The sequence below is a fragment of the Centruroides vittatus genome, unplaced genomic scaffold, assembly GCF_030686945.1.
Source record: "Centruroides vittatus isolate TY-2023 unplaced genomic scaffold, ASM3068694v2 contig_3103, whole genome shotgun sequence".
Lineage (NCBI taxonomy): Eukaryota > Metazoa > Arthropoda > Arachnida > Scorpiones > Buthidae > Centruroides > Centruroides vittatus.
This window is the reverse complement of record NW_027121999.1, coordinates 519370-545923: the sequence shown is the minus strand read 5'-3', so window position 1 is coordinate 545923 and position 26554 is coordinate 519370. Positions and strand designations below refer to the sequence as shown.

Here is a 26554-nt window from a genome sequence, read left to right as displayed (position 1 = left end):
ATGTGTATTTCTTGTGTGTTCATTCGTTTCTCAAGTGTTTACTGGTAATGTGTACTTTTCATTTTCCTGTGTTTTCTTGCCACATTCATTACTGTGTCTGTATATTGTGCATCACTCATGCATGTCAGACTTTACTATGCATTTTGTACATTTGAAAAATTCTTTATACTGGGTAATCAAACTTCAGTTACAGATTACCTGAAATAGTACAAGGAATTTGGTGACAATGCAACTCAGACTTGGCAATATCATGTGGCACATTGCATTGTCAGTTTATGATGTTTCCAAACTCTTTGTGCTACTTTATACAAGTGAAACTCACAAGAAATAACATCAAGAGTCTGGATCTCTGTATGTCAATATCTATATATTAAACAAAAACTATTTTATAGTAGGATTAAAATATTCAAATTAAGAAGTTCATAATTAAATGGAACTAGAATGAAACCAAATAACTGATAATCAATATATTAAATGATTCAGAAAATTTTATAATATTTAACATTGCATTTTTTTTTTTTTTTTTTTTGTAATTGAAATTACATTGCTTCAATTTGAAAAATGAATGTTATTTCTTAGTAATGATATCTATAGAAATGTGAGATCAAATAATAACAAACATATGTATAAAAATACTACATTAGGATTATTACAGGAACATGTATGAAGTCATTATAAGTATTTTCAAGTCTTTGCTATTCATTATTTTACTAAAGTATATAAATTATACTGTTTAGATTTTTAAAAACATTTTTAATATTTATTTTTGTAGAATAAGTTCAGATTCCCAACAGGACGAAGACATTTTAGAAGTAGAAGTAGACGGAGAATTCGATAGTTTCTCACAAGAAAATGTTGATAACTCTTTTAATTCAACAGAGGTTGGTATTTTTAATTTACGATATTTATATTATATTTACTTTTAAATTACTGGTTAGTTAATATTGATAGCTGATAACTTTTAATGCGGAATTGATTGGCTTTGCATTTTGTTCTAATTTGAAAAATGTTTGTTTATGAAAAGTTTTTTTAACAAATAAATTTTGATTAAAACAAAAAGTAAAAGCATAAATTGTACAAACATACAAATAAGATGTAAATCTCCTTAGAAACTAGATGTATTTAGTATCAAAATTACAAAAAGCTTTAAATAGTGTAGTATTAAAACTTAAAAACCTTTTGCACATGTGACAAATACTTTGATTACTTTCAGTTGGATTTATATTCCTTTTTTATTTAAAATCTGAAGGTGATCTTTAAAAAAGGATGAAATTGTGTTTATTTAATACTGGATTTAAGGTTCTTTTGGAGTTTTGTACAAATAAGAATGAATGAAAAGTATTAAATATTTGTAAAAATAAATTATATGTAAAATTTTAATACTTATTATATGATGATTTCTGAACATAAAGATTAAATATTAAGTAGAAATGAATAATTTAAAAATACCACACACACATACAGTTGGGTCCTGTACAATGCAAGGGGATATGTTCCACATTATAGGAAATTACATTTCTAAAACATGCATCATCAGACAATTTTATGCAAGTTTATACTTAGACCTAGAAGTTAAAGAAGCAAATGTATACCTCTGGATGACAAAATTAGACTTGTGTGAGTATTAGTCAGTTTTTTTCATCACATTATACAGGAGTTCACTGTATATACTGTATTTATACATAACAAATATCATGTAAGAATTTTTAGATGAATGTGTATAATTGTTGGGGTTTTATTTATTTGTTATTAATTACCAATGTATTTATTGTGACAGCATAATAACACTGGGCTGCAATTTTTAATAATCTTTTAATTTAAAAAAAAATCATGTGGCTTCTGGTCCAGACCAGAAGTAGGGTTTCTGGCCCCTAAGCTTTCCATACCTAGTCTGAATTTTAATGGTGTCTTGTTCCTGTATGTCATACTTCTCCTGATAACAATTGAATCATGCCGGCTATCTATCTATCCATTCTTAAGAAAATTTTGAACTGAAATTACATGACTTCCAATCTAGACTGAAAGTTCATACATAGTTAATTGGGTCATCTGACCCCGAGCTTTCCATATTTGATCTTGATTTTCAACCATCTAATTCTATTCTCAAAATTAATGAAGGACAGAAAACAGTGGGAATATATAAGTTTGCAATTTGAAAATTGCAGCTCAATAAAAACAAAATAAAGGCAATTAATATTGAAAATTAATCTTGATGAGAAATAAAATTATAATTGGTTTTCTTTAATCTTCAGTCAACGAGACAAGTAAAGATAGAAAACAGTCGTAAAATAGAAGAATCGTTAGAACAATGCGAGGTTTCTCATATGCCAGAAACTGTGAAGAATGAAGCAGAGCACTTGGAGACAGAAGAAAGTGAAGAAGAAAATGCAGACAATGATGATCGTCATGAACGTTTCAGATCTGAACGAGCTAATGTAATAAGTATATCTGCAGCAAAGAAAAGGCCAGATATTCCTGATAATTTGGGTAAGGATTAAAATATTAATGAAAAATTCAATAATAGATAAATAAATTTTTATATTAGATGGTTATTAATGAAACTTTTGAATTCTTAATAAAATAATAACTATATTGTTATATAGGCTTTCATATTATGTTTAATTCTGGAAATAAAATTCATAGAATGTGAGAAATCTACCAATTTATGTTAGGTGTATCAGAAATTAAATAAAAATAAGATCAGATATCACACATATTTTAATGTCAAAATTAATAAATTTACTAGCATATTTTATTTAGAGTGTAAAATCACAAGAAAAACTAATTTTAAAATTTTAAAGTTAGAATTGTTAGAAAATACATGTTAATAACTGTACAAATTGTTAGATTTGATTTTTTTTAAAATACTATGTGAAACTTCATGAACACAAAACTGTTTTTATTGTTTAGATAATAACAGAAAATTTTGTCTTAGGTTTTCATGATAGAATGAATTTTATTATAGGATTTTACAAATAAAAATCAGCTAATATAAATAATATATTCATAGTTATTTTACTTAGTTACTTTGGTATCTAGGAGAAATTACTTTCCATTTTACACTGTCATCTTGTTTACAGACTAATTTCGAATATTTGGAGGTAACTGTATTATCTTTATGGATCATTATCAATGTTTATCATAAAAAGATCCTAAATTTCTTTTGTAAACTGAAATTACTGAAGTGGTCACTGCTTGAGAATGTATAGAATACTTTTTGTCTCAATATGTCAGTGTTTTGCTTCTCTGTTAACAATTAACACTGATATTGCATTAGTGACCTTTATGTCGTTGTTAAATTATAATTAGATGTTTTTCTTTTAAAATACTAAATTATTTTCACTCATTAATATCCAATTAAAATAAAACATTTTATCTTTCAAAACTTAATTACATAAGTAAATAATGACTTGATTAATTTTTTATTATATTTAATTGTTTTGTGTTAATGTTCATTAATAGACTCTGTTATTTCTGCTGAAGAAGCGGCAAAGGTAAATGAATTCTTAGCCAGAGAACAAGAAAGGAAGAATCGGTATCGTAAACCAAAATCTAAAAGCAAATTCGGTAAAGGAGGGCTTCAACATCAGCAGTTGCAGATGAAACGACCTTTAATTACTCAGGTGAATATTTATAAATAAGGAATAAGATATAATTGGTATCAAGTTTTTTAGATATCAAACAAAATTCTTTCTTTTTATTTCATAATCACAAATAAAAAATTATTTTTATTTATTTTTGCAAACTACAAAATCAGCATGGGTGTGTGTTTTTTTTTTTTTTTTTACACATTTCTTTGGAATATTAGGATTACAAATATAGTATTATACACAATTTATAGTATTTTTGCAATTTTATATCTGGATGTCTATCACAGTTTTAGAGCTAGATGAACTGTTATACTTTTATAATAATAATAATTATTATTTAGAAACAGGAAGTGGGACTTTATAAATAAATTTTTAATGTTGTTATCTTGGCTTTATATATCTTATCTGAAGTTCTTATTCATATATTTTGTTGATTTACAGAATGAAAAATATTCTGTTTCAGTGAATTATTATAAGCTTATATTGTTGTAATATTTATTATAATACCCAAAATATACACCTTATCCTGTTTTAAGGTATGAAAATAAATATTTTAATTTTTTAGCAATTTGAATTTCACAGCAAAATTAAGAGAATCACGAAGACTTGCTATAATTGTCAATTTTCAACAACTATCAATTAATTTTTTTGAAATTAAAATTATTAAAAGTCTAAAAATTATTAATAATGGTTAAATATGATGAATTGTTAAGTTTTTATATAAATCTTGTAAATGAAAAGTTATTCTGAAATTAATGTAATTAAAGTGAAAATTTACTTAGAATTCAATAATTACTGTTTCATCTTTCCAATTTTACTTGAAAATGTTTGAAATATTTCTTAGTTTTGTATTAGTTTTATGTGCAAAATTAATTAGTTTTACTCTTAAAAAATATATAATTAAAAGTTTATGAATCTCTATTTTAAAAAATTATGATTTCTTTCTGTAAAAATAAAGATGAGGAGCGAAATACCTGTTCAGCCTGTTTATCCCACACCGCATGTAAACAATAATGTACAGCCATCTACGTCACAGCAATCATCTTACACTTCTCATAATCCACCTAGAAAGATATTAATAAATCCACATTTTCGCGGGCCTCGTCCATCAGTTTCAGAAGGTAAAGAAAATTTTATTGGTTTAATTTTATTACAAGAAAGAATTCATTAAATAAATCATTTTGTAAACGAATTTCAAACAGAATCATCATACGCACCTGCCAAACAATCTCAGTTTATTCGTAATTCACATTCACAACACATAAACAGTGGAAGGAACATGACTCCACAAATACAACAAAATCTACCTCCGTCGTCACTACAAAATATGGGCCCAAGATTTCCCATACCGCAGCAGGGACAGTATCGAATGGGGTTGCTAGACAATCGACCGCCAGCCTTCGGTGGAGATCGACAGTTTCCTCACAATCAAGTAAGTATTTAGTATTTTGCATTTAGCTTTTCTATATTTATTTGTGTTTTTTAATGATGTGATTTTCTAATTTAGCAGGACATGCACTTTGATCAGAGAAACCATCCGTCATCTCGTGCTAATTTAGAATGTATGCCTGATATGTTTCGTCCACCTATCAATACCATGCCACCTGCCTGTATTCCACAAAATGATTCATTATTGGGTTCTCCACCACTTCAAATGAATAATACAAACATTCATAGATTTCAGGTGACTTTTAAATATACAGTCAAACCTGTTTTTATGCGCTCTTTTTATGTGCGATTTTTATTTGTGCGATTTTTTTAATGCGAATTTTTAATTTATGCGGTTATTTTTGTGCGATTTTTTATTTGTGCGGTATAGTTGGCGACTAGTCTCGTGCGATTCGTCATGTCTCACGTTGACTTATTATAGCTAAATAAATTTATTATAGCATAAATGCACTTATTATAGTAATATTATTGCATGAATATGCGAAAAATGAAATAATTTACTTTTTAAGTCAACAAAACACCACCTGGACAAAAATATGCAAAACAGACGATAGACCAGACGATGCAGTCAAGTGCTGACATCTGTTGTCAATAAATTCTATTTCGTACGGTTTTGAGTTATTTTCTATGTGAGACTTTTTTTATGCGGTCCCCGTTGACCGCATAAAAAAATATTTTTTTAATTGTGTCGCGAAAACTATTATTTACAGCCATTCGTGAAGTTTCGTGAGATTTTTTTTAATGCGTTTTTTTTAATGCGGTCCCTATCCCCCGCATAAAAACAGGTTTGACTGTATATTATTTCAAATTCATACTGTAATAAAAAGAAATTCTTTTAATTTGCAATATTTAGAAACTACAGTCAAGTGAATTGTCTACTTTTTCATATGGTCTTTTATTATTTTATATTGAACCCTTCCATTCTTATGTATATATACAGTATATAGGTTATATATGAAATACTATTTCATTGTAGGATGTGGCTCTTATGACTTTCTGATATGCTGTATATGGTTCTTATTGTGACAAGGTTTGGCCACCCTGGTGTATATTATTTATGATTTTGTTATTAAATTAGTTTGTTTTATTCGATTTATTTTTAAGTTTATAAAATTATATATTAAAAAAAATAGATATTCTTTTTATTGGTGGCTAATAGAAAATGTGGGCTTACCATATAGCCAAAGCAATACAGGCATTAGCTCGTTGCTCTGGGGACCCAAGATCGAATATGAGCAATAAACCTTGGAATTTTTGTGGATGGTCGTCCTGTATGCATCACACCTCATTGAAATATAACTATAATTATAATTACATAAGCACAGTTTTATTCTGTCATTCATCATTTTTCTCTATGAAAAGCAAATTTTGATATTGAAAAAATTTTTCTCTCATTATTAGTGATGAATATAAAAAAGATACAATGCCAAATTTGGCAGTATGCATCTGTCTTTCTTACTTATGTTATATATGTAAAGTAGATAATCTGTTGTCTTTAGTATTTTATTTTTATTATCACTTTGCTCTTGATTTAAGAAGAAAAAAACAACTGTTTTCAAATTCAAATGGACAAAATGGCAAGCCTATCCATGAATTTTCAGTTAATGAAAGGAAAGAGAAGTGTTTAAAGCATCTTTATTATAACACTGGCAGATGAGTTTGGCGTTGCTCAGGCAGAAAGTAATTGTAGCAAAAATTAAGATTATTAGATTATAGCCAATCTTATCATAGTTCTTGCACCCAGTGAAAATGGGTGCAAGAACAATGATAACTTTACTTGAATAAAATGATTAATTTTAAATTCTAAAATCTAAGAAAACTTGTTTGAAACATTATATTTCAAATTTTTCACATTTGGAATGAATTCGTTTATTTTAGATTTATTGTTTTTGGGTTACCAAACAGTGGAAATGATTAAAATATTTATTAATTTCCAAAATATATACTATATGTGCCACTATTTACTTTCCTTTTTTATTATTTACACTTTATACTGACTAAAACTAACTCTCTTGTCTTTTTCCCTGGGAGAGTTGAATTTCCAAAAATCTCTTCTTAATGTGCATTCTCATGGCATACCCTACTAAAACGCAGTCAAAAATGCAAAAAACTGCATCCAAAATAGTACAATAGAAGCCAAGTTCTATTGTAACCCTTAACCTTCTACCTCTTCCCCATGGGACTTTCCAAAAATTTTTTATTAGGGTGCATTCTCATGGCATACCCTACTAATACCCTACTAAAGCACAGTTAAAAATAAATTGCATCTAAAACAGTACAGTAGAAGCTGTTTCTTAGGATAAGCATTAATCCTCTTCCTTTTCCCCAGCGGGAATTTCAAAAAATCCCTCCTTAGTGTACGTTCTCATGATGCACCCTAACTGTGTACTAAATTTCAACTTTCAATTCCTAACCGTTTGGGCTCTGCACTTATTACAGTAGAGCGTCATTTATCCAAAAGCCAGTCAACCAAAAGCTTTCCAGTCGGACTGTGTCGTCCTGAATCTAACGTTTTTGATACTAGATTAACTTCTAAAGTATAATTGCTTTGTTTTTATATTTTTTAATATATTTATTTTGTTTGTACAAAATAAAGAAATAATTTTTAACGATACAATAGCCTCGATTATTATTATAAAAATTTTTGTTAGGCTTAAAATCAATGAAAAGTCAACACGAAGCGACATGCAACAGAGAAAAATTTCAACATCGGATAGGTTAATATATTTTTTCGTACATAATCAGTTATCCGAAAAAATCAATTAGCCGAACAACCCCAGTCTCCAATTGATTTGGATAAATGACGCTCTACTATATTATTATTATTATTATTATTATTATCAGCCCATCTTGATTATATAATACGATTATATCTTACAAAAATAATAAGTTGTGATTTACTATTATTAACATGTTTTCAAATATAAATTGCACTTATTCCTATACACTTTGATATATTTTGTCCAATAAAAAATAAATTGTTTGGGTTGCATTTGATCGGCTTCGGTTGGTCATTAAGTTTGCTATGATTTACAGCGGTGGTAGTCAATCTGGTTCCTACCGCCCACTAGTGGGCGATTTTAGCTTTCCTGGTGGGCGGTAGGGTTTTGTTTGATGTTGAAACTACTTTCCGTCATCACTGTGCATCAATGACTGATGGGGCAGGTTGTACTGCACTCTAGTGCATGTAACGAGGGCAGGGTGTAACAGCATCCATCACTTGAGTTGAGTTCGTTTTCTGGTGGGGCCAGCCTTGCCAGATTTGGCTACTTTTTTCAGTTTGGCGTAAAAAAACATATGACACACTGGCAAAAAATTGTCTGTGTATTATAAACATATGTGTGAGAACGGGGAGGTAGGCAGAAGCAGTGTCTCCCTTTTCTTCGTCTCACTTGTCAGGATAGCTGTTACGTTGCCGGCACGTTATGCAAGTGGATAGGAGGTGAGATGGGGTCGACGATAAGGCGAAGCAATATTCGAGACACAGAGGAGACCATTTAACAATTAAAACAAGATTTATTAAATTTAACAAAGGACACCAATACAAAATCTGACTAAATTCCCTAAGTCGCGTAGGGTTCGAGAGAGAGCTTACAGTTCAGTTCATACCTCATAATTAGTTCCTTAGAGTTAGCACTTTGATATCCACGAGGTGGAGAGTAGTATTCGAAATAGGCACAGTTTATAATATCGCGACTGAGCGCGGAGACGTTAGGACAGTAGGTCCGAGCGGTGACGACGATTGACGGCGTTTGTCCGGCAGATGATATGATACTCCCCTGAGGGGGGGAGGAGTGGCCTTTATAAGTTTAGCCTGGAAAATTAGGTCACGTGATCGAAGGTGGATGACGATTTGTGTCATAGGTGTTCCCGGGATTCAAAATATATGACGAATTCGAACGTTAAGTATAAACTTAGGTTGCAAGATGATCCGTTTAAAGCTTAAGAACAAAGGATTGTTGACAGTTATATGGCCGGGGACGCATATTTTCTCGTCCAGGGCCGTTTTTAGACAGGATGTTTATATTAGGAGAAAATTCCTAAAACGAATTATTACAAGTTTAATTCTGAGGGAATTCCAGATCTCAGATATGCAAAGAATAAAAAGATAAATTTAACTACGTATTTTTACTAAACCTCCACTCAAAAATTACAAGTACAGTGGAACCTCGGTATACGACCTTAATTTGTTCCTGATGTTTGGACTTATACCGAATAGGATGTATACCAAACCAACCTTTCCCATAAGAAGTAATGTAAAAATGATTAATCCGTTCTCATATAAAAAAAACCCTCTCTTGATATGATATATTAAGGGGGTTGTAAAATAATTGAAACACTGTTTTAGCACATTAATGAAAAAATAAATTTTATTATAGATTTTTAAAGTTATTACAGCATATTGTATTATATTATTTAAATCATTAAATCAAAATCAAATCAAATCAAACTCTCCTTAATACTAATAATCTGTTTAAAAATTGATTTAACCCCTTTCGCAACGTTAGCAGATTTAATAATGTCTGTTTTTCACAATTGTCGATATCGTCGTTCTCGGAATACGGTATGCAACAGCTAAATCTCGAACACGCATGCCACCTTCATATTTCTCAACAATCTCTTTTTTCAGTTCTATTGTGATTCTAGTCATTTTTTTTAGTTTCCTGTTGCTTTTCATTTGCCCTTTTGCAATTCATGATTAATAAAAATATAAAATTTTACTTACAAATTAAAATCAGAAGAAATTTAACAAAGTTATAAACCGTGGCACCGTGAACGTCTAGTCTGGTCTAGTACACCGATAATGCTACTTTGTTCATAGATGGCGCAAATAATTGAATTAAGTCGTATACTGAACAAAAGTCGTATACCGAGCAAAATTTCGTCCAAACAGGACGTATTCTAAAGCGTATACCAAGGTTCCACTGTACTTTGCAGTTGCGCGAAATTAAGTTACTGCAGAACCAGTGGGCTGTTAGAAAATTTTACTACCAACAAAGATACAAAAGTGGGCTATAGGTATAAAAAGGTTGACTATCCCTGATTTACAGAAATAAATTGTTTTTTAATAAAGACACATAAGTGCATTGTTACTACTCTCTTGAGTAATTACACATATTGAAATTAAGAAATGTAGGTTTACTGTGAAATTTTTTCCTTTTTCTACAATACACCGTCTTACAAATGAAGCATAATTTGATATATTTGCTTCATATTTTAAACTCTTTAGTGTAGAAATTTTTTAATATAAATTAAGCTAACGTTTATGTAAAATTTGAATTATTATTAAATACCTTTTGAGATAGAAGACAAAAGTAGAATAAATCTTTGCATAACATTTTTTTTCTTTTTTAAATTGCTTGTAGTGTATCTTAAGGCAGCTTCACACGTTTGGTATTTACTGATTGCCAAATAATTGCCTATTGATTTGGCATGGTATACCAACAAGGAGTGGGAAATGGTAAATACCGAATATTAGTTGTAAGTAAATCATCCACACTACTCGGTATTGGCCAAATGTTTGCTTGACATTTGGCAAATACTGAACATGTGATTCTGCCTCCATGTGTCCAAATTAAATTTGTTTGAAATTATTGTGTAAACATTTGTGTTAATGATACTCTGTTATTAAGTTAAGATCATAGAGATTTTCTACTGGGCTAATATTATATAAATAATAATTTACTCAAGTAGTATAAACAAAAATTATCAATCAGCAATGATACAAGTGACATGAATGCAAAATAAAAGACTGAAATGAGATACAGTAATACCTCAAAGTTACGTGATATGTTGGTTTAACGAAACTTGCTTAAGTATTCGCATAAGTCAGAGTACAACTTTACATATAAATACATATAAATTTTGTTTAATTGGGACTAAGGACTAACAAAAACACTAGTTTAGAAGAAAAATATTTAATAAAATTGCTGTTCTTTATACATATTATTACAAAATATTAAAAAAAATAAATGAGTTATATAAAAAAGTTATTTCGATGATGATGGCTTCATAAAATCTAACAAAATTGTCTGATGTCACAATGCCTTCTTTTTCGTGCAGAATTTCTTTGTAGCAAGCTAATAATTTTTTATTCCTTGCTTTGTAGCTATAATGTGTTCTTCATTAGTCTGTTTTCTAAAATTTTTAACCTTTTTTTCAATTAAGCTGAGACCTGTCAAGCTTGCAATTGTTGTGTGCTTTTCTGGTGGAACTGGGTCTAAAGTGTCGGATACTTCAGTGACATTTTGCTCACGCATCTCTATGAGCTTATCAATTGTCAGCTCCTGACTATGTGAATCCAACAGCTTGTTGACATCATCACCATTGACTTCCAAATCTAATTGCCTGGCAAAATTAACTTCTTCTATTACATGAGCGACATCAGTTTCTGGCATTGTTTCCATCTTGTTTTTGAAAAAAACACAGACAAAGTTTTTTCCAGACACCATTCAATGTTTTTTTGGAAATTTTATTCCAAGATTCTCAAAGGATTCTTACATCATCTAAAACATTAAATTGTTTCCAAAAGTCTTTAACAGATATCTCACTGTTTTGCTTCATAGCTTCATTCAGGGATGTGCAAACAAGCACCTCTTGTAGTAAGCCTTGAATGTTTTGATGACGCCCTGATCCATCGGTTGAAGCAAGCTGGTTGTGTTTGGAGGCAAAAAAACAACTTTCACACATGGGTCAAAATCAATTAGAGTGGCAGGAGGGTGATTGGGTGCATTGTCAATGAGAAGCATCACTTTAAATGGAATCTGTTTAGACTTGCAATAATATTTGACTTCAGATATGAAGTGGCAACCAACCAGTCCTCAAAAATGGAAGTTGTCACCCAGGCTTTATGATTTGACTTCCAAATCACTGGTAAGCTAATTTTAGACATATTTTTTAAGGCTCTTGGGTTTTTGGAGAGGTAAATTAAAAGAGGTTTTGACTTACAGTTAGCAACTGTATTTCCACCAACTGTCACTGTCAATAGGTCTTTAGAAACCTTAAAGTCTGGAAAGTTTTTTCTTCACATGCAATAAAAGTCCTTTTATGCATCATCTTTCAGAACAGCCAGTCCTCATCCAAGTTAAATACAGTTTCACTGCTGTAATCACTTTCTTCTATCATAGTGTTGAGTGTCTCAGGAAAAGAAGACAGCTTATTTATCAGCTGCCTCCACTCTCTGTGATGTTATGCCAATTACAGCAAGTTTTAAATTGGTTGAATCAACTGTTACTAGCTACAAAGTTTTCATCTTTGCCTGCCTCTCTAGCTTATTTCAACCTCTCGAAAATCAGCTTAGCTTGATAGCACAGTGTTCTGATTGACTGGACAATTCTTCACTTTTACTTGATTATCATACCATAATTTCAGCATTGTTTCCATCTCAGCAATAATACCGTAATGTTTACAAATTATATTTGAGTTCAAGGATTGAGCATTTTTCATTGCATCAAGAATTCTTTCTTTATCGTTAATGGTTGTTCTTACTGTGGATTCCAGTAGCTCAAACTTCTTTGCCAATTCACTTTTCATTCTGGTTTCAAAATCCTTGATAATATTAAGTTTACATTCTAAAGATATCATTTTTGTTTTTTTACTAGTTGCAGGAGAATCAGATTTACTTCATTTGGACTCCTTAGTTTTTTTTTTTTTTTTTAAGGTTTAGAAAAACATAACAAAACAATCTTAACTTTTGTCGATTGTAGAATTGTAATCTTGCACGTAGAGTTTGTGCAAAATGTATCCAATGCATATCACATCAAGAGAAACACTGAAGATAGCAGGCAGCAGCATTGCCAAACAAAAAAAAATCAAAAAGCACCTAACTTTGAGTTTGCGTTAGTCGGGGTATTACTGTATTTTAAAAATTGAATAATAGCAACCATTTTTGTTCCAGAATCCACACTGTAGTTGCTGAAAATAATTATTATTCATGAACCATACTAGATTGAAACTGTCCTGCTCTGGACAATCAATAAAATGTGCTCAACTGGAAGAGACTTATTCTCAAAAATTCAGCTTAATTTCTTCAAATGTTTAAGTCCACTTGACACGGTCGAAATGATTTTTTACACAAAACCAATATAAAATATATAACAGAAAATTTTACCTAAATAATACAATTACTTTAAATAGTAAAATAAACTTGGACTTGTATGACTTTATGTTCTTGTACAATTTCTCAAAATTCCGAATTTCTCAACCAAAAAATGAAATTAACAAATCCATTCATCATTATTGGCCACAATGCAGTGCTCGCACGCATCCTACTTCATCACTTTTATAATTTGAATGTGATTTGTGCAACAAAATCAAAATAATCAAAGTGAAGAATGATTTTTGGCCTCTTTTTTCAGTGAAGGACATATTTGAAAAGCCAGAAAAAAACCTTGCATAGGTGCAATATATAAATAAAATGAAAGTTAGTTTATAATGACAATCAAATTTTACAAATTAAATACAAACTTTTGTTCTTAGTCCATCACACTTGATGGGAAAATTTCTTGTATAATATATTATAATCAAGATGGAGTTTTTGTTTAGCTAATCATGATTTATTTTGTTATGTAGAAGTGTATTTTAGTTTAATTGCTTTAATTGAATCAATTTTTATGAACAACTTTTTAAAAGAAAAATCAATTTATGCATATAAAATTTTATATAAAGTAATAACTTCATTTTACTTTAGCCACCCATTTCAAATTCATGGAATGTATTAACATCACAAGCTAATATGTCTCAACAGCATATGCCACTTCATCCAGCACCTCCGAGACAACCAATGTTCGAAATGCCCTTTAGAGGTAAATTGTATAAATTTTAATCAAGAATCATTATTCTACATTAAAGTAATTTGCACTGTTTGGATTATTTAATTATTATTTCTAGAGTTTGTGCTGTTTTATTTTACAGGACCGTCAATGCATCAACCATCGATTCCGAATCCGAATTTTCGAGATAATAATATTCCACCTCCCCCTTTACCGCAAGTTGTTCAAATGTCAAACTTTCAACATCAGTCGAATTCATCTAATCCTCCATCGTCATTTCCACCGTTACATATTCCTCCACCAAATCATCATTCTCAATTTCCCATGAATCCATTATCCGTTCAGCCGAATATGCCTCCACCGCCACCTCCACCACCACCACCACCAGCACCCCAACAGTTCCGGTCTCAGGAGTTTGTTCCAAATATGATGCCGATACAGACAACACCATTTTCAAATAATGCCCGAAAAGTAGATTTAAAACTTAGTGTTCAAAATTTCATATTATTATTTTGTGCTCTCATAATTGTAATTTTGTTTTTAATAGGATATGTATTCATCTCCAAAATATAATCGGAATATTCTTCAGCATCCTCATCAAGTTCAGCAGTCTAATGTTCAAAATAGGTAATTTTGAAACAATTTTTTAAAATTATAAATATGGTAAGCTAAATTAAAATCTTAACAGAAAGTAGTTCAATATTCAATTGCAATTTTATTTATTAAAATTTGCAATAGATTTATGACAGAATTTTTCAGTACAATGCCATGTATATTATTTTTACATTAACTTCTGTTGAACATTGGGTTAATTATGTAAAATTAACCTGATGCTCAACAGATATTGGGGGTAACTTTGGCTGTATCTTGATTCAACTTGATCAACTAAGAATGGCCATTTGTCATCATTCATTGAATCAAGAAAAAGCTTTTAACCTATCAATCCATCCTTAAAAAAACAACATTCATTCCATCAAGCCTTTTTTTGAATTGTCTCCACATACAATTATCTCATTCTAGGCTCAACACTTAAAAGTCTTGCCTTTTTGCCAGAAAATCTTAAATTTACCTAATTTCTTAACTAATTAGTTAAGAGAATGTGCCTAATGTCTATCTCTAGTAGCAAATTACGTAATATTATTAAAATTAGCAGAGTTATAGCCCGATTATTTCATCAATCGTTTGGTGATATTCCTATATGCATATTGGGCTTTGCGATGTTTGTGCTTTAACATTTCTGTTCTGTTTCGTGAGTTGCTACATTTCTTTTGCAAATATTGCTTTGTAAATTTTATCGTCTGATGAAGATTATTATTAATAAAATTGAAGACAAAGTCTGCCCAAAAGGGACCACTATTTATTTCTTATGTTCCAGGTTATACACATTCATGGTGGCAGATCTTTCTTTATAGGTACATGCTGCCAGAAGTTAAAAAAGCCCTTTAAAAACCAAATATATCCAATTAAAATTATAAAATTTCTTAAAAAAGGAACTGGTGACATACAGGCATCTTGCTTTTCATCCATTCTACGGGGTGTTTCTGCTTTTATGTACTGTAACAAGCACTAGAAAATGTAGATTTTGAAGCTGCCCCCTGGTGACAATACATTTAGATTTTTCTTTGTAAATTTTTTTATCTGATGGAAATTATTATTAATAAAATTGAAGACAAACATTGCTTTTAATTTGTCATAAAACAGAGAGTTTACCAAAGATAAAAGTTATAAAAATGACATCATTATTCTTGACAGCAATATCTTTACTGAAAAAACTTTGTTATAGTTGTGTATTATGAAACTGTCTCTTTTATCTGTTTTTATGTCTATGCACTCTTTTCTGTCTATGCACTTAGTTGTGAAGATAAAAGACTGAAAAATTTTTTTTAATTTAAACTTTGAATGCATTAATAACAAGATTCACTTTACAATTTAGCATAGTCATCCTATACAGCAGTCAACATTTTTTCATACTATTAATTTTTATGTTTTTTTTTTCTGTAAAATAGAATGCCTTCTCCTCAAGTACAATTGTCCTCACCTCAAAGACGTTATAAAGCACAAATGCAGAGGAAAAGATTAAATTCGGATAATAAGACCTCGTCTTTGGTAAAACAACAACGAATTGATAACCGTAAACAAAGAAAAGTATGTACTTTCAAACTTCCTCAATTTAATAAAAATTATAACTGTTTTCATATTCAGGAAAAGTAATTATGAATTTTATTAGAGTGGTAACATCGGACGAAAACCGATTGCACAGAATTCTAACATCAAAGAGGTTCCTATAGTTGAAAATCTGCCACCGTCGCAACCTGCCCAGCCTGTTAAAGAAGCAGCAGCCGAGATTGAAGAGGTTTGTATTTGAATTTTAAAATTTATTTTGCAATATTTAATTATATATATGTATATATAAACCCTTGTTGTTTTATGTGACACACATATGCATACCTAGGGCATACTTCTAGAACTTGTTAGTTACATTTTTAAAGTAGTTAAAGTAATTGAATTCAAACTTCAGTTATAACTTTTATTCATGTTGGCCAGATGACTGAGCCAAGAGTTGGCAACCTTTGGCATGTGGGACGATTTTCAGTGGCACTCTGAATGAATAGAAATGTTGTAAAAATCATATTTTAATTATTAATTACACATTTAAATGGAAGCCAGAGTTTGGTGTAGGCTATGGTACATTAAAAACAAATCTCTTGCTTGTATGTTTATATTACAGTGCATGCATTTATGCTCCATATTGCCATCTATATGTTGTGCTTGCACTTCACATGTAAGAACATAATTCAATTAACAACTTAACTTCAAAATTATATATTTTTAAAATTCAACCAGATCAATTTTAATTATATATGGACTAAGTGATTAATATGGGCATTTTGAATAATGACAAACAAAATCGGGCACTAATAAATTTTGGGTTTTTTTTTTTTTTTATTATCAGATTGACCTGTCACTTTGAATACTGCTATCACCTAGTCGGACAAAGTGATGATATCTTAAGGAGTGATCCTTACGCTAGCCAATCAGCACTTGCATCTGAGTTGCACTTGCTTATTATGTTCAGTATTAAATTTTAAATTTATGCAACCAGTAGTTAATCTTATGCAACATTTTAATTTTACTTTTGCTTCTTAAAATAGTGTTTTCTTCTTTGAAAAAGTAACGATCATGGAGCAATCATTAAGTGATACGAATAACTGTTTCAACAACCAATTAAATTAGTTACTAGCAGCAAAAGATCAACAGTCAAATTTTTACAAATTAGCATATTTGACAATGATAGAAAAAATGAAAGAGTCGAAAATCAAAATGACCTCAAAGTTACCAGAAGAATATCAGAGTTTATGAGTGCATCATACTGGTATAAACTGCATCTCCTGACGTCATGTTTGTCAAGTTAAAAGTTGGACTAAAGGATTTTATATCTAACATATCAACATTAATACAGTAGATGATTTAGAAACTTTTTAAAACTAACAGCATTGAATTTTTTTAAAATAAAATTTATACCAAAAAAGACATTTCAGAAGTTTCATTTAAGATGATTTTTTGATTGAAGTATAAATTTGTTAATAATATTTTTCATTAACATTAGTTTAATCAATACAGTTAATAATACTTACTTTTAAAAGACCTTGTGTTGTTTTTAAAATACTTTGAAATAATTCACAAAATATCCATTTTTTTCATTAAGAATCGTTCAGAGTTTTTTAAAAAATCAAATTGCCCAAAGGAAATTTAGCTGTATTCATAATGTCTGGCCAATTTAATAAATTAGTCAATATTTATCAGGTTGTGTGACCATTTTAGTCATTGTCCATAATGGCTGGACATTATAAATAATGCTCTATTAATTACTTGGTCCATAGCATATATAACAAAATTGGTAGAATCACATCAGCACCCAGAATAACACTATAACTTAGGTTTGACATAACACCACCGAAAGGTTGCCAACCCCTGACTGAGTGGTTAAGGTTGCAACCTATCAATCTGAGGGACCGGGAATCAAATCGGATGTGTCAATAAACCCCAATAAAATATGCAAATGACCTGAATTTTCAGGTCATTCACATATTTTATTGTTGGGCCTGTCTTCCATCACCCAGCCATCCTTTTGTGGCCTGGTCAAACCTGTAATGGACTTGCTTAGTTCCCACAGGGTGGAAAGAGTTTAAAAAAAAACTTTTATCAAACAATAAGTTCATAAATGGATATTTGATGTCTGAAACATTGAAGGGATAAGTTCAATGAAATAAGATGAAATGAAGAATATTTCAGTCTAATGTAGTATAGAACAATGGTCGGCAACCAGTGGTCTGCGAGAAAATTTGGGTGGTCTGTGGAAAAATTTGGACATTGTTCAACTGAAGGTTATGCAAAGTATTATGGGAAAAAATGCAAAATGCTTAGTTGCTTTTTTCACTCTTTGGGGGTTTTTATTTGAATCTGAAACCAAATATAAAGTGACTGTTTTCAATAAATAATGAACAATAAACAATATTGTGAGTGCGATTGTCATCCTTGGTGGAAAAGCACTAAGAATCCATAAACTTATTTCAAACAAGCTGCAATGAACTTTAGTCTTGCATTAATTTGTTATAATTAAACATGCAAGTTTCATATTAATATAGTAAAATTAAACTTTTATGATCATTATTATACTACAGACTTTGTATCATTTAAAAAGATTCACGATGGTGGGATTTAAAATTGTGAGTTTAGTGGTCCGTGAGGTCAGAAAGGTTACCGATCACTGGTATAGAAAAGTGATGTTCTATTTCAGTGGTTCCTAACCTTTTAGTCCTGTGGTTACTAAGCACTGGTTTCAATCCATAAGGGACTGGGGAAAATATATTTTTACCACTCATGAAAATTTCCAGAGTTTCGTTTGCCTCAATTCAATTCCAGGGTTCTAGAGTGGTAAGTTAATATCTTAACTGTCTTGACCATCTGGCCAACCAAACTTCAATATTGCAATACTACAAAAAGTTTCAATCTAGTTGGAAATTGGCTAGTGCACAAGGAACACCTTTTGGTGTGGGTGAACACACATATACGTAGGCTGTTTTTTTTTCTCCCCCAACTTCCAATGGTCCATAAAACAGACAAGTGTGAATAACAAAATAAATTTATTACAAAAGTTAGGTACAAACATGGTTACTTTTCAACATAATCACCGTGAAGATTGGGGCATTTGTCATATCTGTGGACGAGCTTTGCAATCCCCTCTTCACAGAATGTTGCTGCCAGTGACTTGAGGTGGGCCTTAATGTCATTTTGAAGATTGCCATTAGTCTCAAACTTCTGCCTTCCTAGCTATGTTTTCAGTTCCAGAAAGGAAAGAGGTGGAAATCTTCACACATTAAAGGTGTGAAGACTTTCAGACTTCCACCCAGCTTGGAACTTTTTAAACACCTAGTATATAGCCCCACTGAGCGACTTTCACCTCTTTCCTGAAAGAAAATGTTCAGTTTTCATTAAGGTTATGTTACTGGTATTTAATCTATCCCATGGTGAAATTTTTCTTCGTTGTGTGTGGCCGCCATGTTGAATTTTTGTCAATGTTAAGACTAACGAAAAGTTTTTTTTTAATAATAATCATGGCTACTGTATTGTTAAAAATTATTTTTTTATTTTGCACAAACAAAATAAATATATTGAAAAATATAAAAACAAAAAACATTATATTTAGAAAGTTGTTTTACTATAAAAATTATGACGCATAGCAACATCTAGTATCAAAAATGCTCCAATGCAGAGACGAATATATTGAGGGTTGTCAGGGCAGATCAAATGAGATTAACATGAAAATATTTGGCAACAATGCAGGACAGGTTAAAGGTTAAAGGATTTGTTTTGTTAAGCTAGTAGTTACTAAATTATGGTAGTCATGTTTCTTTTCCCTTCTTTCACACAATGCTGCAGTAAGAGATCTTAAATTATTTACTAATCAATCGTTATAATTAAGTAATTAAACATGCCAATTCTAAATGTATTACAAAAGTATATTTTTAGTCAGTTTTTAATTAAATTATAATAGTTTCATTCATTTTATTTTAAAATAACTCCTAATAAGTATCATATCAAATAATAAATATTAGTAATGATTGTACGTGTAAATGAATAAATGAACACATACTTACTGGTGTATAATTAGGATGAAGAAACCAAAGAATTGAGAAGGAAAATAGAAGAGCAAAAGAAATTACGTGAAGAAATTCTTCGTCGTAAAGAAGAGAGACGTCGTATGATGGCAACACAAAGAATGAAAGAACTGCAGCAACGTCTAAAAGAGCAAAAACAGCAGCAGCAGCAGCAACAACAGTTTCAACAGCAACCACAACAACAACAGTTGCAGCAGCAGCAGCAGCAGCAGCCACAACTGCTGCAGCATCAGAAACCAGTTGAAATCAAAAATGCAATATCAGAAAGTTAGTTAATACTGACATATTAATTGTAATAGTTATACATAAGTTTTGTTTATATTTGCTATAATTTTTTTATACAGATACAAAAGAGCAAACAAAATTAACAGTTAAACAAAGAATTGGCATTTTTAATATAATGAAACAAACACCAAACTTTGCTCCCAAATTGAAAAAAGTCGTAGTTTTAAGGAAAAAATTTCAGCAATTGGGCCAAAATACGCAAAAGAATCCAGTGATCATACAGACAAAAGTAAAAAAAAATTTATTTATTATTTTTTTAATAAATACAATTAATAACAATAAATAAATAAATTGATTTATAAACTTTACCTAAGGCTCAACAAAACACCCCAATTCAGTCAACGCAAGCTAACATAATACAACAAAGGATACAGAATCCTCAGAATAGGACCGTTGCTCCTCCTGGTACAAAAATAAATCAGATTAATACTATTAAGAAAAAAATTCCTGTTACAAAAGATCAAAGGATAGTCATACCGAGGGGACAAACTCCACAGACTCAGCGACAGGTGATTCAAGTTAATACCAACGGAGGAAATACAACTACTAGAAAGGTTTTGACTCCAAATTGTAATAGAAATGCAGTACGTATGCAGCGTATGGTAAATTTAATAGGGACTGAAGGACAAGGCGATGCACCTTCTGCACAACAGGTGACTATTACAAATTATAGAAAACTTGAAATCATTAGCTTAATACCATTGTTTATAACATTCGTAATATTTAGCGGAATTTATTAACTCAAAAGACACAGACTGTACTGATTGAAAATTTGACAGCTTCTACTAACGAAGCTCAACTCTCCAAACTTTGCTCTTCGGTTGGTCCTGTCGAGGTACGTATTGTTTACAGTTTGATTTAAAACAAAAGTTACTGTGGTCAAGAAATAATTTTATATTTTTAAAATTATACTTTAGAGTATTCAGTTACAAAGAAAGGACAGAAAAGCTGTTATAAAATTTAAAGATCCAGTTCATGCCTCTAATTTTCAGAAAAAGTATCAGAGGTACATTTTAATTATAATATAGTTAACAATTTTTAGTAAGATATGATAAGAAATTCACTTATATCCTTAAATCTTATATCAAAGTTATATAATAAAATCTAATATATCTAGTTTTTGAGTCCTTTTTTATGCCATTTATAATAATATTTCTTTGGTTGAATTTTTACTATGTATTTTAAAAAATTTTAGATTTTTGTTCAATTATCTATAGATGTGAGAAAAGGGCAATTTTTACAAATTGTACAATTTAATTTTCAAACAAATCAGTTTTGTTTGCTTATTAAATTAAATCTCAAACTACTTCTTTTAGTATTTAAACTGGAATTATTACTGAGATTTTTCATTTTATTAAATATGAATATTTGCTAAACAGTGAATGTTGTTACAAATGTGTGTGTGTGTATTTAACATGTATATACTGCATTTTTGTGGATTTGTCCAGCATGTCAATCTAGCTGGGGAGACCATGAAATCAGATATTTCTGTATGGTAAAAACTGGCATGCAGGTTTATCCCATTATAATACATATCCCAGGGGAGGTTAAAAAATGAACAAGCTTTTATTCAAAAACTGTGAAACTGTCAGCATTATATCAAAAACTACTATTATATGTTTAATTTCTTCATTTTGTCTTCTTTCTAATGAGGTAAAATACTCTTAGAATTCCAAAAGTGCTTTTTTGTGTATATTTTATTATTATTTGGTTCAAAAATGCAAAAATAAACATATTAAATTTAAGAAATTCACACTGATTAACATAGATTTGTATGAAATTTGAGAGGAAGGTGTTATTTTTTAAGGTCAGTAGATGGCCAGTGTAGCCCACACTGACTAACTACTACTACTACTAATGTCAATAAGTTGTCAATTGTTTTATTGTCTTGTAAAAAAAAACTCTTCCTGATTTTAACTTGTTCAAATTCCAATGCTATTATTTTATTGTACTCAGAAGAATATTTCCTTTAACATTTAATTATACATATATATACACACATGTACTGTACATACATTACAGCTAAAACCTGTAAATTTGATAAAACTAGGATTAACCAGCTAATATCAATTTTATCCAAGTTTTTTGGTCAAAACAAGTAACAATCTATTAATTTTGAACTTTATCCATATAAACACATGCTTTTCATTCCATTTTGGTTAAAGTGGAAGAAAAAAATTTAGGGTTTCACTTTAGCCAGATAATCTGCAACGTTTCCATACTGTAAGTGGATCTTTTAGATGAAAATGGTATGTGGATTAATACTAGCTTACCAGATTTATTATTATTAAACTGGATTAGCAAAACAAGAAAAGAAGGTCGAGGAATTCTCAAAGTGGTCAGATAGTCAAAAATTTCTGGGATCCCCACTTTACAGTAAGAAAAAAAAATGTACTTCGATTTACAGATTAACAATATGTAAGTGGCATATACCAGGGGTCAATGTGTAGTAATAAATAAAATTGAAAAAAGATAAAAGGTCTTCTGGTGAAGCTTTTAACACTTTTGCAGTTTTTTGCAGCACAGACTCAAATAAAGATATTGTTACAGCATATTTGTATGTGATCCCACATTCAAAAGAATTTATAAGACACTTATTTTTGTTTGTCTTCAAACATATTTATTAATACAATATGTAGTCTTGGAGTTTACAAATACTTTTTAAAAAGTTTATCATAGTCATGAAAAACATTGTCACCATATCACCAATTGGTTTGAAATCTGGCAATAAATTGCTTGTAAAAATGTAATATCATTACTATAGTCAACTCTATCTAAAGAATAATAGACAAACTCCACAATATCTGGATAAATCCCAAATTTGAAGTTTTATTCTTGCTTCATTCATTTTCTTTTGGATAATGTCGACTTTATCCACTCATGACTCTGACAAAGTATGCTTTATTTGGATAAGTTTGAAATTAATAGATTGTTACTTGCCTTAACAAAAAGACTTGGATAAAGTTAAGATTAGCTGGTTAATCCTAGCTTCATCTCATTCGTGGACTTTAGCCATGACATATACATGTTATTTTCATTGTGATTTTGGATAATTTAGTTAATTAAATTTAAGATTTATTGTTCTTATAGATATCAAGATATAGCAAAGATTTTTTTAATGCTTATTCTTCTCTATAAGTTCATCTTTCTTTGTATATACAGTAGTGGCCGAAAGTAGAGCTACCTCAGACATATTTTTAAAAATGCAACCTCTATTTTGTTTACCACCTACTACATGATTAATATTATGATAGTTGAAAAGAGCACAAAAAGAGTCAAAATACTCAATTAACTCAGAGTTTATTTTAAATCTGATTTACAAAAGAAAAAACAAAGTTTTTATATTTTACAGTGTGACAAAAGTAGAGCTACCAAAGAACATATGCAGATTTGTCCAGTATTTTTAGGACAAAATATTAGTATTTTGTGGTGTAACCAGAACTTCTGATCACTGCATCACATCTATGTTCTATTAAATCAACTAAGTTGCCTGGAGGAATACAATTATCAAATGATATCAAACAAAGAATGGTAGATATGCATTTGAAGGAAAAAAACCTTTACTGAAATTGGTAAAAAATCTTTAATCTGCATAAAACTGTTGTCGCAAAAGTGGTGGAGTGTTTTCAAATATATGGGACCATTGTTTCTGCCAAAAAGTCACGTAGACCACAAAAAACAATACCACAGTTGGATCGTTCAATCAGGGTACGAGTGTAGCCAACCCTTGTTTGACTGCTTCACATATTAAACGTTAAGTGGGTAACCCAGATATAAGCTTAAGGACTGTACGAAGACGTTTGACTAGTTTTGGATTGCATGGAAGATGACCAGCAAAGAAACCACTCATCTCTGCAAGAAACAAAAAGTTGAGATTAGAGTTTGCACAGGAACACATCACTTGGACCAAACAAAAATGGTCCAAGGTGTTATAGAGTGATGAATCTAAATTCAATGTCTTCTCTAGGGATGGTATACGATATGTCAGATGACTAATGAACACGAGATATGACCCAAAATGCATAGTTCCTGTAATAAAGCATGATGGTGGCTGAATAATGGTATGGGAATGTTTCTTTGCAAAGGGAATTGGTCCAATTCATAGAATTAATGGAATAATGGATCAAACCATTTATCAGGACATATTGCAGAATCAAATGCTTCCTCATGCATGTTGTTCAATGCCAAGGAAATGGATCTTCCAACAAGACAATGATCCAAAACACACAGCAAATTTGGTAAAGCAATGGTTTTAACAGAAAACAATGAATCTTATGACATGGCCAGCCAATCGCCAGACCTAAACCCCATAGCGAATGTTTGGGATGAAGTTGAGTGCTGTATACACCAGTGTACATATTTGAATCTGGATGAATTGTGGTCTACCATTCAAAAAGCATGGTATATAAGACTCCCAAATCACTGCTTGACATCTAGTTGATTCAATGGAACGTAGATGTGATGCAGTGATCACAAACTCTGGTTACAGCATAAAAATACTAATATTTTGTCCTAAAAATATTGGACAAATCTGCCCACTTCCTTTGGTTGCTCTATTTTTGTCATGGTGTAAAATATAAAAACTTCATTTTTTATTTTGTAAATCAGATTTAAAATAAAATCTGTTGAGTTAATTGAGTATTTTGATTTTTTTTGTGCTCTGAAAACAGTCACAATATTAATTATGTAGTAGTGGTGAACAAAATTGAGATTGCGTTTTTAAACATATGTCAAGGGTAGCTTTACTTTTGGCCACTACTGTATGTGCATATAATAATATGTATATATAACTTCTGTTATATTATTTGAAATATTAACAATTATTAATGATTTAATTATATAAGAAAAATTTTTATTGTATTTAATCAAAATTAATTATATAATTTTCAGGCACATGCTAGATTTGTCAATGATCCAAGTATCTCTGTACCCTGCTTAAAAAGATTGTATATGAATACATGTTTTTCATAGAAATAAGAATAAATGCAGGTAGGAGCCGTATTTCTATAAAATCATCATTAACTCAAATTTGTCCATGCAATTCTGTGAAGATGCGTTGCAAATATTCTAACTTTCAAGACAAGTGAACTATCGCAATGACTGAATCGTGAAATTAAAAAAACAAACATGATAATTAGTTATCATCATCTAGCATGAACATTTATACAAATATTCTTTCCAATTATCCAACATACAGAATATTGCTGTTGTTATAGGACCAGTTTTAATCTTTGATTTTGTTCAATTTCAGTATGTTGTACAATGAAATTCTTAGAGCATATTACATATACTAGTTTACTAGTTGAAGTAAATTAAACAAAGTTTATTTTCAAGAATTATATTGACTATATAAAAGTTTCTACCAATAATTTTGGTGTACATATGAGTAAAATATTGGCAGTAAATTCAAAATATCAAAAATAAATATTCTTGTTTTAAAGAATTTCAAATTAAATATTTTTAAATATATCTGTTTTAAGTAGTAGTTAACTATTCTAGAGAGAAATATTTATTTAAAAATTTAGTTTTTTTTTTTTCGGGTTGATAAAACTCGTTTTATTAAGGTTAATTTATTATCATTTTTATTTTTTAATAATGATTTGAATACAAAATTTCAATATTTTGGCAATACATTTATTATATGATTAAATTTCTTAAAAATATTTTCCAGAAATTTCTATTATTATTTATGCTAGTTTGGGTTTTAATGAAATAAATTAGCATGGTCTGTAAAACCTACAAACTTTGCTAGTAAGTATTGTACAACATACATAGATTTTATTTTGTCAAAATAATTTTTATGTTATGTAACTTTGTGTAAAGAAAACAAACATAGCTTGCCTTAAACGACATTTGTATTATTGTTGTTAATGTGAAATTTATGTGCAGATAAAAGATCATTAAAACGTTTCATATACGATATTCAAAAAGTGTTTAATGAAGTCATTTTGGGTAATGTAGAGCTTAATTTGTTAAATTTTTTCTCGATTTCTGGCACAAAAACTGTTTCGATTAAATCAGATCTTTAAGTACAAATAACAAAGAAGTTTGTTGGTTACGAGTAAAAATTGTTTTGATTTATTCGTGATTTTTAATGCTTTTATAAATATAATGTGCCAGAGTCTAATCAAATTAGGCTTATACCAATTTTCCAATGCAGTAGTTATATTCATGATTTACTGTAATGTTTGCTTTATAAATGACATTATGTGGTACTTAAATATACTTTATTGTCTATATTTGTTTTTATAGTATAAATTGTTTTTACATGAATAATATT

General features: G+C 30.0%; 1 protein-coding gene across 2 annotated transcripts in view; it reads left to right on the top strand.

Annotated features, from left to right (window-relative positions):
* Positions 1 to 26204, top strand: part of LOC136973185 (RNA-binding protein 33-like) — a 49998-nt gene extending 23794 nt beyond the window's left edge. Inside the window, exons 5-21 of one of the 2 annotated variants that reach the window (XM_067267888.1) lie at positions 773 to 881; positions 2253 to 2487; positions 3463 to 3623; positions 4549 to 4711; positions 4793 to 5022; positions 5101 to 5274; positions 13729 to 13843; positions 13953 to 14281; positions 14358 to 14437; positions 15817 to 15955; positions 16038 to 16163; positions 19983 to 20256; positions 20334 to 20503; positions 20589 to 20927; positions 21002 to 21109; positions 21192 to 21280; positions 25165 to 26204. In XM_067267888.1, the coding sequence (XP_067123989.1) occupies positions 773 to 881; positions 2253 to 2487; positions 3463 to 3623; positions 4549 to 4711; positions 4793 to 5022; positions 5101 to 5274; positions 13729 to 13843; positions 13953 to 14281; positions 14358 to 14437; positions 15817 to 15955; positions 16038 to 16163; positions 19983 to 20256; positions 20334 to 20503; positions 20589 to 20927; positions 21002 to 21109; positions 21192 to 21280; positions 25165 to 25213 (2890 nt within the window). In that variant the 3' untranslated portion in view covers positions 25214 to 26204. Of the gene's footprint in view, positions 1 to 772; positions 882 to 2252; positions 2488 to 3462; positions 3624 to 4548; positions 4712 to 4792; positions 5023 to 5097; positions 5275 to 13728; positions 13844 to 13952; positions 14282 to 14357; positions 14438 to 15816; positions 15956 to 16037; positions 16164 to 19982; positions 20257 to 20333; positions 20504 to 20588; positions 20928 to 21001; positions 21110 to 21191; positions 21281 to 25164 lie in introns of both variants that reach the window. The other variant, XM_067267887.1, reaches the window with a different exon arrangement.
* The last annotated feature ends 350 nt before the right edge of the window (positions 26205 to 26554 follow it).